Below are 19101 nucleotides of genomic sequence, written 5' to 3' on the forward strand. Positions count from 1 at the left end.
ATCAGCCCAGCATTTAACTGAAGTTAGAAACCTGCTCCACTCTTTCCTGGAATGGAGACATTGAAAGGATACCTTCCAAATCTCTTTGAAAAAGGCTTTAGATCAGAATAAGTTTGTTGATGGAGGAGAAAAATTACACTCACAAGTATCGCTGACATAACTGTACTGCAGAACCTGTTGTGCAAAGTAGACCTAACAGGTGAAGAAGGTAGAAAAGCAGCTGGTTGCCTTTCTGAAACAGTTCCTGTGTGAGGCTGTGGTGAGTCAGCTATTTCATTGATGCACAGGATGGTAGGACAGCCCTCGGGGTCACCTGCATGTCCATCCCAGGTTGAGTGCTTATCTACGGATTATCCTTATACCAGATGGTCCCAACCTGACCAAGACACCTAGCTGTCACACAGGCTAACCTGCATGAAAGGCTTTAGAGTGGGAAGCAGGAGACCAAATTACACACTCCATGCAGAGCATGTAAAAAGATATGTGCCTGATTCCTGAATCCATAAAAGACCAGCAGTCTGACACCTAGAGACTGCCACAACAGAAATCCCTGTGCAGGGTATCCTTTAAATTCTGTCCCAGATCAGCTCTTTCTGGAGAGAAAGCTAGCAGTGTCTTCATTTAGCATTTTAATCTGTCACATGAAACAGCTACACTCCATTCTATTTTCTGCACAATGCAATACCAAACCCTTTCATCTCACAAATATCCATTAACTGTGGAAGCACTGGTTATTTTGGACTGGAAGGCACTCCCCTCATCTGCTGTTACAGCTTTTCCAGCTGATGTTCACGGTTCACTAAATCAAAGATACGTTTCAGCCTAATGAGGGGCTGGGGGATACTTTGCATGGAGGCCAAGTGAGGGGAGGAGGAGATCTGCTCTGAGCAGTTTCCACATTCTGACTGTGCACATGTTCAACCCAGAAACTACCCCTGGAGAACAGCTTCGAGGCCCTTTTTGCCCTCTCCTCTAGTTTCTGCCTCTTACCATCTCGATCAACTTCTAGAAGTTTTTGCACAGTGACGCAGCTTCAAAAGGAAGCTGAAGAGTCAGTGCCAAAACGAGTCTGTCGCCACTTGGGAGGAAAGACGGAAAGACGTATGTCTCATTTGCCTTCAGGCAGACAACGCAGTTGAATGAGCTCTCCCATGACCTGGGTGAAAGCTTCTATCCATGAACCACTGCATTAAAGGTGTACAGTAACAGTTCACCACTCCTTTTAAAAATAATTTGGTTGCCACCGGTGCACTTTGCACTGGGTCTGAGCTAGAAGTGTCTCTACATCAAAACACCCATGCAGTGTAGCCAGATTAGACACTGACTGATCAGACCTGTCAGACTGAGGCACTGTCAGGTGTCTGCAGAAACAAAACATTTTGTTTCGGAATACCGAAGGGAGGGCTGGGGAACTGCGCTGACACCCACAGGCCGGACTCTTCCAGCATCAGGCGCAGGTGAGGCTGTGACTAATCCAGTCCTACCTCAGGGCCTTCTGGCCTTTTCGGAATTTTGTACCCTACGTATCTCTTTTTCCCTTAAAATGCGCATAACAATCCCTGTCTGCCCTGGAAGAAAAAGGAAAGCCAAATAACCTACTGCTTTGAAAAATGCGAAGTTCAACCGAGGCGCCAAAATTTTTTCCTAAGGGTGGATAACATGTCCTATTTCGTAGTGGCTCAAGGAGGGAAGGCTGAGGGTGACAAGGGACGGAGACGCCTGATGCTTACAGAACGGCAGGCTGCGAAGCACCTGCATGAAGCTACCGCACCGTCCCCGCCTGCTGCCCGCTCCCCGCCCGCCGGCCCCGGTCCGCACCCTGGTGTGCCCCCCGGGACACGCTGCCGCGGGACCCGCCGAGCACCGGGGGCCGGCACCGCCTCACGCCGCCCGCGCTCACCTCCGCCGGCACGGCCCGCGCCGCCACCGCACCGGCCCGACCCCCGGGGCTGAGCCCGGCCCGCCCCGGGGCGGAGCGGCCGTTAACGGAAACGCGGCGCGCGGCGGCCCTGCCGTAACGGCCGCGGGGCCGGGACACGCGCACCCGAGCCGGCGGCTCCGCGGGGCCTGAGGAGCGGTTCCCCCCGTCCCCTACACGCACCGGCCGGGGGACGTGAGGAAGCTCGGCCCACGTTCGACCCGTGTGACATGGTGGGGGTGCTGAGCACTGTCAGGCCCTGGGCATCGCGGCTTTCCCGTTGCAGGAGCCCGCCTCAGAGCGGCGGAACGAGATGCTGCAGAGAGGGATCTGGGGGTTCTGGTCGACGGCAAGTTGAACATGAGCCAACAGTGTCAGCCAAGAGGGCAACCGTGTCCTGGGTGCACCAAGCACAACATTGCCAGCCGGGCAGGGAGGTGGTTGTCCTGCTCTGCTCTGCACTGGTGTGGCCTCACCTGTGCTGTGTGCAGTTTTGGGTGACACAGGATAAAAAAAGATACAAAGCTACTGGAGAGTGTCCAGAAGAGGGCTATGAAGTCGGTGAAGGATTTAGAGGGGAAGCTGTATGAGGAGTGGCTAAAGTCACTGGTTCAGCCTGGAGGAGACTGAGGGGAGCCCTCATGGTGGCTGCAGCTTCCTCACAAGGGGAGGAGCAGGGGCAGGTGCTGATCTCTTCTCTCTGGGTCTGATGGGACCTGAGGGAATGGCAGGAAGGTGTGCCAGGGCAGGTTTAGGTTGGACATTAGGAAAAGGTTCTTCACCCAGAGGTGCTGGAGCACTGGAACAGGCTCCCCAGGGAGGTGTCACGGCCCCAAGCCTGACAGTGTTCCAGAAGAGACTGGACAACGCCCTCAGACACATGGTGTAAATTTTGGGGTTGTCCTGTGCAGGGACAGGAGTTGGACTCGATGATCCTTGTGGGTCCCTTCCAACTCAGGACTTTCTATGATTCTATGGCTTTCGCAACAACAAAAAACCAGAATTGGGCTTAAGCTACTCACACACACAATGCCATGGTACAGAAAGGGCAGCACAGCACAGGTGGGGTGCTGCAGGGGTAAATATTAGTGGGAAATGGTGATGGTGTGGATATGAAATGGGGAAAAAAAAAATCTAAAAGAAGAAAGGTAGAGACGTAAAGTCATCAGTGAAGAAATACTGGCAGGTAAATTCCCCTGGAAATCCTCCCTGACTTTCTAACCACAGCCACTAGATGCCATGAAGGGGTCAGGCAAGGGGAAAGAAACCAGGCTGAGAGGTGCAGCCAGGGCACAGGAGCCAGCTTTTATGGCCTTTGCTCAATGTAAGCATTGTAATGATGATCACTTGGACACAACTCAGCCTAAGCAATGTAAAAAATTGTGTTTGCTGCTTGGTGCTTGAGCTGTTTCTTCTGATCTTTTGCAGGTAGAAAGAGCTAGCTCATCTCTCTCTCTTACCTGCAATCTGGCTGACCCTCTGATGTGCACTTAATTTGACCCAAGGTGACTGCAAACAGCTGATTATCTACTCTCATTCTTATTCTATTTCTGATGGTCATTATATCCCATTTTCTACATTACCTTATACTAAGTAGAATACTTAGGCTTACTAAAGAAGTTAAGATTGAATGACAGATCTGTAGCTGAAGTAATTTATTTGCCTGTTACTGTAATTCTTAAAGAGAATTCCAGGAATGAAAAAATAGGGTAAAAGAGAGAAATTTATATTTTAAAATATTATAGTCACTTACATTGTATTTTTGCATTTAAATAAAATTTCTGGAAATGGATGCTGTTTGAGGAAGTGGCCACTTCTAAGCTAACTCTGGAGCACACCACTGCCTGGCTGTATCCACAGCAGTGAGCTGGGGATTTAGTAAAATTGCATGGGAAACATAGGTGACTAAAACATTTGATCTACAATATACATCATGTTAACCAAAACATGACCTAATCTGGACAGTTGGAAATGCAGAACTTGATGGTTGTGTCTCTTTTACTTATAATTTAATAGATGGAACTGGATACCTGAAGTTCTGGATATTTTCAGGATAACTCTCAGCTGTAATTAATAGGAAATGCAGTAAGTCTGTACTAAGTCTCATTTCTACTGAGCCTGCCACTGCAACACCTCTTTCCAGGTGGTGACGGTAAGAACCAGCATCAGGATTTAGATGTGTTTGCCCCCAGTTTACACGTCTTGAAGTGGGTCTGATGTGGATGCTTCATGTATAATTCTGTTGTAGCTCGTTGAGGCAGGTAGGGAACACCCAGGTTTTTGTGGATCCTCTCAACTTAGGCCTGTTTGTTCATATACATAAAAGACTGATATATTTTATATTGATGTTACTGAAACAAGGCCTAGAACCCAGTGACAGATTAAGTGCCAGCTGGGCTGGTCTCAGATTGTGAATAAAAACTTTAGAAGTGGCTGAAGCAGCAGGTAAGCAGGACTGCTATCCCTTCACAGCTATAGTCTTTGAACATCTTTTTGTTTAATATATAATGTACATTTCAGCATGGAAACAAAGTATTCCCTGCTGGTTGTTGTACAACTGCTGCTAACAGGTGGCCACAAATTTACAGAAGTGTTTTTTGCAAAAGCTCTTACCAAGTTACGGTTGAAAATCCAACCTGAAATTTTTTTTAGTTTGGTGCATTGACTTTGATTTATCACTGAGCAATGCTCACACACTATTACTACAATTGCAGACTTACTTCTGGATTACATCTTTTTGATTCAAATTATTAAAAACCTCCAAGTTTAACATGTGTAAATCACAGGACTCTATAAAAGATGCTAATATATTCAGGTAGTTGCGTAACTCAGAAAAGAAACAGCTAAGTTGTCTGTTAATGCAACAGTATTTTCTGTAGCGTTGTGCTGACATCTTTAAATGCCTTCTTGCATGGAGGAAGTAATGTAATTCCAAATGATCTAGATGAGCATGTTATATTTTGAAGACAAAAGGCACACCTACGCAACCGTCTCATGTTGTTCTGTCACTTGTAAGAAATGATGGAAACTAACCAAAAGCTGTCTTTCTGCCAAGCTGTCTGTGTTAAGCAGAGACTTGTTTCTTGTTCCTCCATTGTTTAATGCAAGTCACATACATGTAGCAAGCTAGCCACCAAGCAGGCACTATAAGGGATCAGGAAAGAGGAAAAAGAAACATGAAACCACCAAAAATTAGGAACAGTTACTTATAGAACTTTACTGTGTCCTAGATTTATGCAGTTTTTTCAAATTAAGCACTGAGATACCTAATTTTAAGCATATTACTAATTTCAAGAAAATACCATATGTGATGGTTCATTTATAAAAGGTCAATAAATGCTTTAACATATTTTGTAACACATAGTCATTTGTCTCATGTTTTGATAAAGACTGCAACAGGTTAATAGGCTGTTTATTGCCATGGTTTATTACCAGCTATGATGTCTTCTACTGATGTGCTTGTAATATTTCCAATGTAGCCCACTCCATCTTAAACATGCTAATAAAATACATTAATAATGTGCAATCTTTATAAGCCCCCTTAAAATGCAACTAGGATATAATCTTTATTGAAATAAGACCCAAACAGGTGCTCTCTCTTGTGTTTAATGGAGTGGATTTAATACGGAAAAAATGTGCTTCCAGCCAAAGAACAGGCCTTTGTGTGTGCCGATTGTGCAAATGACATTTGCCAGTTGTAATGAACTCAGACTATGAAATTCTAATAGCCACTGAAGGTTATCTATGGCGAATGACTAATACCTTCTAAATTAAGGTCTATAATTACACTCTACTGATCATTGCATTAAATTGCTGATTTCTTACATGTAAGACACTTACCAAATGTGTATCTTATTGTACCTCTGGGCTCACCTATGATGTACAATAGGAAGATTAAATACATGATCATTTCCCACAGGCTGCTTCTAAAGCAGGCTTCCACCCACACAAGATCAACGCTGTAATAAGGTCATTATTTCTAGAGACATACATTTTCATATCTTGTACAGGTAATGACATTGGGGTCCTTTACCTTGTAAGTCTCAGTTAGAATTATAATATTAAATACCAAGAATTATTTTATTTTTTCCCACATGTATTTCACAACGAACACAGGAAAATCTGTGATCTTCTTAATAAACCTCCAACTTAAAAAAAAAAAAAAAAGCATGTGTGGGTTGTGTTGTGTGTTTGGGGAATTATTAAAGTGTTTTAGAAAGCTTTTATCAAAGCAGTGAACTCAACAGTTTGTCCACAGAATGGATAGAATAAGATACATTTCAACATGTACAAAGATAATTATTCTCCCTTTATGCATATAGAAGGATCAAAAGTGAGCCTCTACAGTTACATTTTTTCCTGGTTAAGTTAGCATCAATTTTGGTCTGAATGTGCTTCTGTGAGCTTCATTCTTAGCGAGACTGAAGTGTCTCTGAAGTGTCAGAGAGGTAGGTTTTTGCATTTGTATGCCTTTATATCCTTGGATACTACTGAGTTCAATTACAAATATGACTGTTAATTTGCACAGAGAAGAGCAAGATCAGTGAAGTCTGAGCAAAGTTCATCAATTGATGAAAGTGCTTTGTCAGTTTTGACATAAGAATAATTAAACATACTACATTTTAGCTTGAAAATTATGATATTTTATTAAGGTCTGAGTAGGTTGGAGGAGAAAAATATACTCCCACACTTAAAACTAGCCTATAAAATACAGCCCCAGATTGTCTGACATCCACAGCTGTACAGGGCAAGTCCCAGTTTTGGGCTGTGTTGTCAGGCCAGCCAGATGCAGCAGCAACTTCTCCCTGTGGCTTCTCAGGCTAGAAAGAAACCTTTGTTCAGGCAGCACTCACTGGCCAGGCAGCTGTTCCCTGTATTCTGCAAAGAAAAGCTGCCCGGAGCTGAAACCTGGTTTTATATTAACCTAAATACCTTTCAAATTTTGAGACTGTAGTAAATTGGCCTGTGACAGCTTTCTGTTATTGAATTGTCCAGCATTTGTATGTGAGTGTGCATATGCACACACTTGTGCAAGCTCAGGTCTCTGCCTGCCAAAACCCCCCAGGAATCACACAGTGCAGTATCAGGTAAGAGAGGACAAAGACCCCCAAGAAATAATTCTTGCAGTGTTAACAGAAAGCGAAGAGGAAGGTAAAACAAAATCCACTGGTAACACCAAAAGAAATGTCCTGTGAAAGTGAAAATCGTACATGCTGACAACATGCCAAGTTTCTGCGTGCAATTGGGATTTGAAAGTCAGCACCTCCACAACAGCCTTGTGACTCCTGTTGCACTTGAGACATCTGTCAGTTAACAAGAGCGTATTCAGCTGGGATGGCTGGATTGCTCCATTCTGACCACTTCTCCACTGCGAAAATGACAGATGAATTGCAAGATGTCATGTTGTGCCACTAAAAAAACCAAAAGGCTGAGCAGAGCGTAAAAGCAGCAGATCACTTCTTGCACTCCCAGGCACATCTTTTTAAGGATGTCTGAAGTGGGTTATTAGCAAAGCACGTAATATCCTAGAGAAAAAGTTCTTCATGCAAAGATGCCTACAACAATAATAATCTGGTCTCGATACTAGATCACATTTGTAGCAAGTATCAGGAGGAAGAAATCAATCCAGATTCCAGAGGAAGGACTGCTGAGCAGCTGTGTGAGTTCCCAGGCTGACTGGCAACCCCTCTGCTGCTGCTGCCTCTGGCACCTACACCCAGGGCAGGAGAGGCCCCAGAGCTGTGCAGGAAGGGGGACCTGCCCACCATGGAGCTGTGCCGGAGCCCCCGCTTCCCAGCAGCACCCTGCCACCGCAGCCTCCTGAGAGGTGACCTGTCTCACAGCCTCCTGCCCCACAGCAGCTAATCGCATCGACTGGGGTCTCACCTGCCAGGATAGAAAAACAGAGCAGTTGTGCCGCACCTCACTTGGTGCCTGGTTTAGCCAAGCTTCAGCCAGTGCTGCTTGCACTCCTGCTTTTACACTGACAGCAGGCTGCCAGCCAGAAGTAACTGGAGGAAGTGCTTGGAACAGCACGTGACATCGCTTCTGGCTTCATCCACACCTGAGAGTCCCACCTTTCTGACATGAAATGTTTTTCACTGTTGTATGGTCTCTTCCTGTATTTTTCCTACCTGGTTTGACTTGACAGCAGCTTCTGCTCATTTTGTGCTATCAGCACAAGCCCTAAGACACTGCTCTTATCTACCTCTGTTCCTGCCACAGAAAGTGCTGCCGAAGGAAAAAAGAGAGGTGCTGCAGAGGCTAAGTTTCTGTGACTCACTGCCTGTGAAGCAACCATCACCTCACAAATCATGTTTGCCTGAAAATAGCATGCTTGCCATTTTCAGTAACCTCACAGATTGCTGATCTTTTTCATTTACTTTGTACGTTTGACAGAAGTTTGTGTCTAGTCGCCTTTGCTACTGGTTTTCCCAGCCGATGCGCCAGTATTTGCATTGACAGAGCTGTGTGGGTCAAGACCCAGTGCAGATAGGCTACAACAGCATAAACCCACGTCTTTTTTGCACTTGTGTATATGGTGCAAATAAACAGCCTTCAGCAGCGAACACCTGGTGTTTTTAAGAGAGCAGAATCAATGCCAAGGAGTAAGACAGTTGCTCAAGTAGAACATTTCCCAGTTGTCACAAATTTGTGCTTTGGAATTTTTTTTTGCATTTCCTACCTTTTTAGAACTATATAGAAACAGTTGTGTTTGGCATCTGCACATGTGAGTCCATCTACTTTTGGTATTTAAAATCTATTGCAATCTGCTTGGCATGAGTTTCCCTGTAAGATTTCAGCATATACTTACTGCTCTCCATAGTTGTTCTTAATTTCTTTCTCTGTGGCCATGCTAATTAAAGCCTTAGCTCATCTTCCTTTTAAGGTCCAAACTCTTTTCACTCTGTAAAAGAGGAAAATATTAATCAAATGTCAAAGGTCTTCAAGCTGTTGTATTTGTATTGCAGCCTGCGATTATTACGCCAGACTCTCTGTGACCAGCAGCCTGGGGTGGATGCCTTTCTCACTCAGCAAACAAATCTTTTCCACAGAGCTTAAATTTGTAATTGCATGGCAGAGGCTGTTTCTTTCTGCAAAAGCACTTATGAACACATCTTGCATTAAGCTTTGCGATTTCAGTGCAATCACGGGCTGATATTTTTCTGGTTTACACGCTGCTTTTTCCTTCCAGGGTCCTAATTAGGAAGATGAGATTTGGCTGTGCTGTTGTGAACTTCCAATTCTTCAAGTGCATGACTTATCTGAACAGGAAAATGAATGCACAGGGACAACACGACAACGAGGCTACTCCTAAGCTTTATTTTTTTTGTTTAAGGTTTTTTAGTTTGTTTAATTTTCAGTGGCCCTCACTTTGGAGTCAGCGTGACTTGAAAATAACTGATTACATGATTATTTGGGAAAAAACTCCCCTTTCTACTTAACTGTGTTCGGTTTTGGACCAGGGAAATGAGGTAGATGGGGTTCAGTCTTCTTTTGGGCTAATTAAATGATCATTTAATTTCTTGAGAAAGGATGGCCACTGCCTTTCCTTCTGAAGAAACCCAAAATATAAATTTATCTTGGATTTTTTATTTACTTATAGCTTTTAAATTATGTAGTTTATAAAAAAAAAAGGCATTTAGAAAATGAGGCAGAGCAGCAGGTTGTTCTTGCCAACACTACAAACAAACTGAGGCAATGCCCCTTGTGCTGGAAACCGACAGGCAGACCTGCGAGGATGAAATAATATTTTAACACTGAATTTGGAAAGCAGCAAATCCTCTCAAGAAAATCTGTCTGCGTTAACGGATGGAAGTAATTTTCTCTCTTGTTAGATATTCTAGAGCAGGCAGATACTTGATTTACATCTGCCATCTCCTAGCGACATAAAATATATGATTTGGTGACACAGTCTCAATGAAGAAACTGAAGTTCAGGGAACAATTAATCACTTTCTTGCTCATAATTTAATACAAAGATATTTAGGGTACTTGGGCATCCAAAGGTGAAGACAGCACCATGCTTGATTTAAAAAGGGTCTAAGAGGGGAACTGTCTTGTTCTTGCTTGCTTGTCAGTGCCAAGAGCAGCCAGAGGCTATCGACGACCTGTTGCACAGCCTTGTGTTGTGAAGGCGTAAAATGAACAGAGTACCACAATGCACCCGCTCAGCCTCAATTCACCACAAATAGTGGAATGCGAGTAAAAGCAGAGAGCTGGGTGGAGTTCTAGGGTCTCGTTTTTGTCTAAAGGAGTGTAATGCTAAACCCCACCTTTCCTTGGATGGGAGCATATGGGCTTTCTTCTGCTTCTGGGAATTAGGAGAGGAGGGATCCCGACTGCACGGTCAGAAAGAGCTCGTTGCTGAAAGGGGCTCAGTGGTCCCAGTTCCCATCCATTTCACTGGAAGCTGTGCATATATCCATATGCATACATCTGTAACAGCTCCAAGATTCAAAATTTAAGGGAACAGGCAACCACCAGACCAGAGAAAACTGCCTGGAGAGGCATCATTACCTTTAAGGGTGCTTCACCTTGGCAATTCTTTCCCCACTTTTTCCCTAAAACGGAGAGAACATTATCATCTAAGTCTTGTCGTAGCTATGTCTATCTCTAGTAAGATATATTTGTGACAGATTGGCCCAGCACCATAAGCGTAATTAAAATGCTGGACTCTTTACAGCTGCCATGATGTCCTTTTTAATGCCAGGCTTCATCACTTCTGCAGCTGTATCCAAGCTGAACGATGCTGCCATGTGAATGGATACAGAAGTGAACCTGGTACGTCACTGTGGCAGTTCTCCTCCCACGTGATTGCCCATAATCCAACGGAAAACCAAGCATTTGGTGTATAAGCAGCCAGCTGACTTTGCCAGTTGGACTAACCCTCAGTTTTGCTGCAGCACTTCAATAAAAGCCAATTATACCAAACTCCATTGACGTCTGTATCAGTGATAGCCTACAGACATTTATAGTCCATCAATGAATAGGCTAAGCTAAGCTAAATTGTTCTGCTAAACTTTTTAGTATTTAATTAACCCTGAATTATCAACAACAGGCAGCTATGGTAATGGTTATGAAAGAAATAACAACCAGTTGCACAGTTATTAACACGAGACCACTGAGCAAGGCAGACAAACAGCATGTGCCATGGAATTAATAGAAGGGACAACGGTGGCAAGTGCAACCTCCCACAGGGTGGTACAGTTCCAGGGGCTGAGATCGCTGCTGAAAGACACTTGCTTTGGCAAGAGCAGCAGGAACTCAGCAGTATGTGGATGGAAGTCAAAAGCGGATGGTAATAAGGAGTGTTAAAAATAAATCTAGCCTAATTAGGTTAAAAAAAAAAAAAAAAAAAAGAAAGAAGATGTGAACCTGACAGCTCAGCAACTGGCAAGTGTTTAGTTCAAGCAGTTGTCCTGGGGACAAGAAATTATACTGGAGCACCAGGAAGCAGACAGATGAAGTGACCTGCTGTGCACCCTGTGCTCCCTTGCTGGACCGTATCAGTGCCCATTTTCTGGAGCTGTGAACTCACCAGTTTTAGAAAGGAGGGTCTCTTTAAAAAGTCTTCCTTTGAAACACCCTAAAATATTAGCTAATTCTTAAAAATCTTAGTTACTGTGTTTGTATAGGAACGTTCACGTACGTCTGTGAATTCTGGGCCAATTAAAGATTGTGAGCTGACAGGCTTGGGACCAAGGCAGGCAGATACACCATGCGTGGAGCAGTGTGGGCTCCCCTTGGTGTCCCTGTCTTACCATTTCCACAGACCATTTGTCAGCAGTGAGGAGCTCCACATCCCTCCTTGTCCTCTCTGCTGAGAATGTAAATGAGGAAGGCAAATAAGAGCAACCTCTTATGAGGGAAGAGACGTGTCCTGCTGTGTACTGCACAGCAATTAAGCAACTTGTTTCACTTCCCAGCATGACTGAGATGATGGGATGAAACTGGAACAACAGCATTAGTTACCTTAAGAAAAAAAAAAGAGCAAAGGGGAAACACAGATCAAAAACCACAGTAAAATGAAGAAGTGGATCCAAACCAAAACTAAGGCCCTTACTGCAAGCAGAACCAGTCTGACCATTGAAATACAGAGGTGCTGGAAAAGAGCCATTGGAACCCCAAATCAGGAAACTTGTCTTCCCTCCCTGCTTCTTGACTTTGTTTTGAACCAGTTGTATTAAGAAAACAGCTTCCTCTGTTCTTACTGGAGAACATGGCAAACTTACCCATGTACTCCCTGGACTTTATTAAAATCTATGTGGCTTTTCTTCCTTCTCCAAGTTTCTATTTAATATATTTTATCAGGTGAATGCGGTTTTCCTGAGTTATAAAACGTTCCTATACAGCAGCTCCCCTGCCCTGTAGGACAGTCCCTTTGCCTTGCTGAGGAAAGCTGCCTCAAGAATCCCAGCCAGTCTTAGCTGTTAAGTTTCTGTCTGTATTCTATGTGGATTATTAAAAGTCTGCTCTGACAACTGGACAGCAAATAATTTAATCTCAAGCTAGTGCCCTTTCTGTCATTGTTACATACCATATCTTAATGTCCTAGAAAAATGGGCTGGAAGGATGGGCTGTATGCTACTATGTAATGATACTGACAAGAGGCATCTATCATAGAATCATAGCATCATTTCAGTTGGAAGAGGTCCTCAGGATCATTGAGTCCAACGATAACCTAACTTAACTCTAGCAGTAAACCATGTCCATAAGAACCTCATCTAAATGCCTTTTAAACGCCTCCAGGGATGGCGACTCCACCACTTCCCTGGGCTGCCTGTTCCAATGATGCATGAAAGAAATTATATACGTTATTCTGGGGGAGGAGGATTTATCTGTCTGTTCTGGGTGCACACCCTGGCCTGGGGGAGTGATAGGCAAAGCAGGGCCTGTCTCCCCTCTGCTGTAGTGCAACTCTTTTGGGAGCTGTGTTGAAGGAACTGGACATCCTCTTAACAAAGGAAGATGCTCCTGGGTGTTGGGCAGATGTTTACTTGTTTTCTAGTTCTTCCTGCCCCCAAGTCCTCCCTGAGAAGCCATGGGAGCCCAAGAGCAGGAGCTTGAGATGTGCTTCTTTCATCTGTGCTCCTCCTCCTTCTCTGACAGCGGATGCGGTGAGCTATGCTACTGTCTGCAGCACAGCGCAGAGAGAACAAACAGCTTTTGGGGCACGGGAAGCTAGTTTTGCATAAACATGGCAATGGGCTCTGTGCTCCAGTGCCTGAGCTGCTGTTTTTCCTTGAATTCAATAGATGTCTTCAGATAATTGGCAAGAGAAGATTTACTTCACCTACTGTGCAGTGGAGTATTAGAAAGGCTGCATTCATTTAACTGCTTAACATAGACATGAAGACCAGAAAATCCGAAATTTGGATTTGTCACAGAACAAAATTCTGAAATCAATGTCACTTTAATGCAACAGGTTTTAATTCACAGGATTTTACTGGAATTCAGCCCACGCTACATGAAAGCTTCTGTTGGTGGAAGAGAGAGTATTTCTGGCTGTGATTTTGACCACTGCTGACCAGTTTGCCCAGTACCATCAGTTTGGAATTAGTCTATATGGGCAAGACCATGCATGAGCCAAGTTCAGTTCTCATAAGTGGGGAATCACACACAAACAGAACAAAAAGGGGCCCCAAGAATTTGTGTAGCGCATCTTGCCCCAGTGTTTTCTTGACCCCTATTTATTTTAAATAGTCTTAAAAAATCTCCAGTAACACAGTTTTTTGATAGCTTTCTTAGATCATCTCTCCCTGCTTGTAACCATCTCTATGGCTAGAAGGTTTTTCCTAATAATCTAACCTAATTGTCTCATGCTGCAATTAAGCCTATTATTTTTGCCCTACTCATGTAGATAATTCCCTTCTTCTTTGCAAAATATGCTTCTTACAAAAAACCCAATTTCTGTGGCCCCTCTGGTCTTCTGTTGTTCACACTGAACAACAGTTCCTTGATCTCTAACATGACCTGTGAGGACAGGCTCTTCCAAACTTCTAATCATTCTTGATTCTCTCTGCTTGGTTTCCCTCCAGCTACTTCACATTTCCCTTGCAGAGGAAAAAATGTGCTCAACGCTGGACACACTGCTCTAGCCGAGGCCTTACCTAGTGCTAAGTGGAGCTCAAGGATTGCTTCATGCATTTTAGAAGTTATAGTTCTGTGTAAACATCGCCGTATTGACATTTAACATTTTCACAACAGCCAGGTCCTGTTGACTCATGTTCAGGTTGTGATTCACTCCCTGCAGAGCTGCTGCGAGACCTTGGATCCCACCCTTCCCCCAGCAATCTGCAGGTCAAGCCCTTGTTCATAAGTCAGTGTTGAAGGCTGACACATTGCTCATTTCTCCTCCTCCCTTTTTGTTTTTAGAAATATTGGCAGGCTGAAGCCAGTTCTTGTTTTTCTTGCCTGGAGTTCTCAGTACGTACCCTTTCCTCCCTCTGCCGAAGGCACACACATTGTCTGTCTTCACTAACAAGCTGCTTCTCCCCTCCACAGCAAGGGTTTTCCTGGGTTTGTTTTTATTCACATCCAGTTAGCTCAAGTGAAAACAACTTATCTGCATAAGACATGCTCATTCTCCCATCTGGTTTCATTTGCACAGCAAACACACTGTCACAATCTTCCCAGCACTCCGGTCTCTTGGAGCCCTGAGAGCATCCACCCTCCCAAAGGTTTGGTTGCTGGGGCTCAGGGTTTGAGGTGACCTGAGGTCTTAGGCCAGGGTGCTGTGGGGGTCTCCAGGCTGGTGGGGCAGCTGGGGGACTGGGCAGGCTGGGGGGCACCTCAGGGTAGCCCTCAGGCCAGGGCATTGCCTGTGGGTCAGGGCACAGGTGCAGACCCAGGGGAAGGCAGAGCTCTCATGAGAACTCAAGCCCCACGTGGAAAAAAACAAGCAGCAGGAAGTCCTCTCCCCTCAAATATTAAAGCATGCCAAAACCCTAAATGCAACCACATAAATAATCCCCCCAAAACGCCCTTTCAGGAAGTCTTATACACAGTAAGCAAAAAATGGTATAAACCTCTCTTTTACCTCTGCAAGTTAAATTCAGTACCGTGCTATCAAAGGACTGTCAAGCAATATTAAAACATCAATGTTTTCTAGTGTATTTGCAGTTCTGCACTTTTTATAATAAAATGGTCTAATAAGCCATACATTTACATTTCTTAAGTTAACCTGTCTGGCTCCCTTAACAAAATGACTGCAATACAATACATATAGCAGTGTAAATCTGTAAAATTGTAGAGCTACAAATATTAATCAAAAGCTTTCATAACAGGAATTAATAAATGCAAGTCCAGAAATTTAATAAGGAATGAAGTTTCATAAGCTGTTAAAAGACCAGCAAAACCAGATTTAATAATATTTTATAGGGCATCTAAAGTAAGCTCAATACTTTCAATGACATTGTGAAACAAAAATCACTTAACTGACTGTAGGGTTGAGACATGCTTCAGTTCAAGGTCGGTATTATAGCACTCTTGTCTTGTTTGCTGAGGTGACAATCTTGAACCTCAGCTGGTAGTGCAAACACCTCTGGAAAGCACAGGACCTAAAAAGAAAGGGGTAGCAAAGGAAGTGCTAACACCCAATGGAGATGACTCTGGGATAAACCTGGAGATACGATCACAACTGAGACAATTTCAGAGGAAAAAATTGCAAAGGCTATATAAGCAAGCATGGAGAATAATGTGGAATATGTCTTTCAATACTCATCACTATGTTCTCATCAATGATACTGTGGAATAACTGAGATTATCGTAATAATTACCTCTCCATTATACAGATTTTCTCTCCATTTGCTTCTTGCTGTCATATACAGTTGCTGACAGGGTGCTGATAAACACTTTCTTGAATGGTTGCAGCATTTCTATCCTTTTACTAGCCTGACTCGTGAGTGGGACCACTAAGATGCTACCATGATACAAATAAGTAATTAAAAAATAATGAAACAATAACAGCAACTTGTAGTGATCCTTTTTTTAGTGCAATAGAGATATTATTGGTTTACTTTGTACACAAAATCAGAACTCAGTTGCATTTTTCTTTCGGTTTGGATTGGCTCACATGATGGCAATCTCTGTCATTAACATATGGTAAGTTCTTCCTTCAAACACTGACATATGTTTCGTTTGTGCAATACCAAAAAATAGGACAAGAAAATCTGCTTGGCTTTCTTTAAGTATATGAAACAGCCAAGAGCTTTCCTGACAAATAACAAATAGCCTGTAACACCACAAAGGTGAACCTTTCAGAGAGACTTCAGCACAATGTTCCGGCATAGAGGAGACAAAACCCAAGAGCAGGATCCGTAGAAGCTGTGCCACTCCTGCACCCATTTCCCGGGCTGTGCTTCACCAAAACTGTCCCTTCAGAGCCGGATAATGACTGCTGAAAATGCTACAGATCAGGTGTCCTGCTGCCATCTCAGCCTTCAGGCAAGAGCAGTTGAAACAAGTGAGAAAGGGAAAAAAAGGCCAACTACACACAGTTGAATAAATCAAAGGAACTGAAACTGAACTTTATTATCTTTTTAAGAAGTATTCTACAATAATGGCTCAGAATACTACCACAACATACAGGGACAAGGCAGTGCTCTGGGCTATGACTGTAGATTACTCTAGTATATGTATTTGTAAGAGCTTAAGAAAGGTTGAAGCTTGGCAGTTCAACATTTCTTAAGCACATTTTTAATAATTTTAACATTTTCTAGATCTCTCATATTGTAGCAGGATTTATCAAATGCAATGTAGTCACAGAAGTCTTGCATAAATACAAATATCAATACTTTACCTTGAATATTGTATATGCTATAAATTCTTCTTGACCTTTAAAAAAATCTCCAGATCATTATGTGACCTGAGAGTCTTTCATTTTCTTTCTCTGTAAGAGTTTTTAAATATATATATTTATATATATTTGCTATCATACATCAAAGTATATATGAATCCCATCATTTCTGTTATATTTTCTGCAGACATGGTCTGAAACAAAATCACCAACAACTAAATCAAAAGCTTCCTGGTTAACATAGGAAAGCCAAAGAGGATCTTTCCTCTTCTATTTTTCTGTTTCAGTAGTAGTATTTTTTTAAAACTTGTAAGGATTCTTCATTAACTAGAGGTCCATAGATCATTTAAAGCAGTCTTTATAAGCAAATATACACACTTTGACATGCTTTTGTGAGGCAGTTAGTATCAAAATCCAATAGTATTTCTTACAGAACCACATGACATTCTGCGATGCAGATATACGTTTCTAAAAAGCCACAGTTCTTTTTCTACATCTGCTCTCATCAAATCCCCAGGATTCATTCATAAAACTGCTGCTGTTCCAAATGCTGAGGCTATTATCCCCGCTGTGGATTAAGATGTACACCCAATCTGGTGACATCAGCGTGTGAAAGACTGATAAGTAGGAAAATACCCTCCCCAAATCCACAGATAGTCTTTTCTATCTCTAAATCCGCATGTTTCATGTCACTCAATAATGCAAAGCAACGAAGATATGTCTCTGTGCAGGCTAAGGGTCTTCTTCCATCAAAGGAATCTCTAGGGGAAAAAAGAAATAGCATTGATTGCTGATTGTAACTTCCCTTTACACTTTTGCAGAGCATATTAGCAATTCTGCAAAACCAGAAATTGATGGTGCAGAAATCTGAACAAGACATATGGTGTCTCCAATTCTAGACTCACGCTCTAACACCAATATGAAAACTAACCTATTAATATCAAAACCACACAGATCTTCTAAAACAAGTTAGGCCCACAAAAACCTGAATGCAGAGACTTTTAGTGGCATTATTGTAATTTCTCCCTCCTCCTTCTAGCTGTCCTCATCCCCTTGTGATGCCGTTACAAGTGAGCCCCAACCCTCTGGAGCAGGAAGGCTTCCTCCACCCAGAGCTTCAGCCACACTGAGTTGAGGACACTGAGCTTCAGCTCTGCCACCGATAAATCCCATGGAGATTGTTTTGCCTAGCAACTCCCAGTGCCTGTGGAGAGCAGGATCTGAGCCACTCCTTTTCAGTGTCTCCAAGGAATGCTATCAAGGTTCCTTAATGCACTGAGCAGTACACTACAGCTCCATTAGAACTCAGTGAAACGATATCAATGCATGCTCATGTTTGATGTAAATGCAGACAAGAATATATTGGGTGAGAGTTTGGGTGATCTTTTCCAGGCTGCACATGAAAAAAATACACTCCTTCCATCCCTGGCATTCAAGTGCTTAGAAGGGCTGTTAGGACTTGTCTTCTAGAAGTGTTGGATTCATTACTTCCAGTGCTTAAAAGGGGCCTACAAGAAAGATGGGGACAGACTTTTTAGCAGGGCCTGTTGCGATAGGAGAAGGGGTGATAGTTTTAAACTAAAGGAGGGGAGATTCCTAGACATGAGGAAGAGATTTTTTACAATGAGGGCGGTGAAACACTGGCCCGGTTGCCCAGAGAGGTGGTAGATGCCCCATCCCTGGAGACATTCCAGGCCAGGCTGGACGGGGCTCTGAGCAACCTGATCTGGGTGAAGATGTCCCTGCTCACTGCAGGAGGTTGGACTAGATGACCTTTGAAGGTGCCTTCCAACTCAAACTGTTAATGACTGATTCTATAGCACTCTCCCTTCTCATACGTGGTCCGGTGGGTACGTTCTCCTTACTCTGTGACTCCCATGTCCATGGCTTAATGCGTACATGCCTCGGACCGAACAGTTTGCTGTATGCACAGACACTATGAGTTTGTTAATGAAGGCTGCTAATTTTGGCTAAGTATGAAAACGTAATTTGCTTTCTGTTTTAAGGAGAAAGTCCTGTTCTTTGCTGTGAGCACCATGGTATGTGAGGGAGTTGTGAGAGTTGGAGCTGAGGAACAGATGAACAAACCAACATAGGCAAGCTTTGCTACTGACATCCCTGTTGATGACACTGCTGTTATGGGGTCTGGAGAGAAACCTGGCCTGTCCCACCCTCCGGCAGTCAAATCCCTTGTACCACAGCTAGCAACGACGTATCTCAGACATGAAGCTCTATGACCATGGAGTAGTATGGTTTAAAAAATGTCCAAATTAAGATGTGGACAAAAATTGGAGAAAGCAGGAGCAGGTCAGCTGGGTTTACTCCTGCTCTGACAGTGCAAACAAATGATGGCTCCTGTTTACAGACTCATCTATTGCACCTAT

The 19101-nt window shown here is 43.4% G+C and overlaps 2 protein-coding genes across 13 annotated transcripts in view; both read right to left on the minus strand.

Moving 5' to 3' along the window:
- The window catches only part of TLR5 (toll like receptor 5), a 30691-nt gene extending 14494 nt beyond the window's left edge, over window positions 1–16197 (minus strand). For 2 of the 10 annotated variants that reach the window (XM_065058558.1, XM_021299624.2), the window contains exons 1-2: window positions 14355–16197; window positions 8733–8825 (exon numbers count right to left, since the gene is read on the minus strand). The gene's annotated coding sequence lies outside the window, so the exon portion shown is untranslated. Of the gene's footprint in view, window positions 1–1900; window positions 2088–8732 lie in introns of those variants that run through there. The other 8 variants (XM_021299625.2, XM_021299623.2, XM_065058557.1 and 5 more) reach the window with 6 other exon arrangements.
- A 221-nt stretch (window positions 16198–16418) lies between these two features.
- Window positions 16419–19101, minus strand: part of SUSD4 (sushi domain containing 4) — a 77994-nt gene continuing 75311 nt past the window's right edge. For 2 of the 3 annotated variants that reach the window (XM_065058560.1, XM_065058559.1), the window contains exon 9: window positions 16419–17476. In XM_065058560.1, the coding sequence (XP_064914632.1) occupies window positions 17277–17476 (200 nt within the window). In that variant the 3' untranslated portion in view covers window positions 16419–17276. Of the gene's footprint in view, window positions 17479–19101 lie in introns of all 3 variants that reach the window. The other variant, XM_065058561.1, reaches the window with a different exon arrangement.

This window comes from Columba livia, chromosome 3 (genome assembly GCF_036013475.1).
Source record: "Columba livia isolate bColLiv1 breed racing homer chromosome 3, bColLiv1.pat.W.v2, whole genome shotgun sequence".
NCBI classification, from domain to species: domain Eukaryota; kingdom Metazoa; phylum Chordata; class Aves; order Columbiformes; family Columbidae; genus Columba; species Columba livia.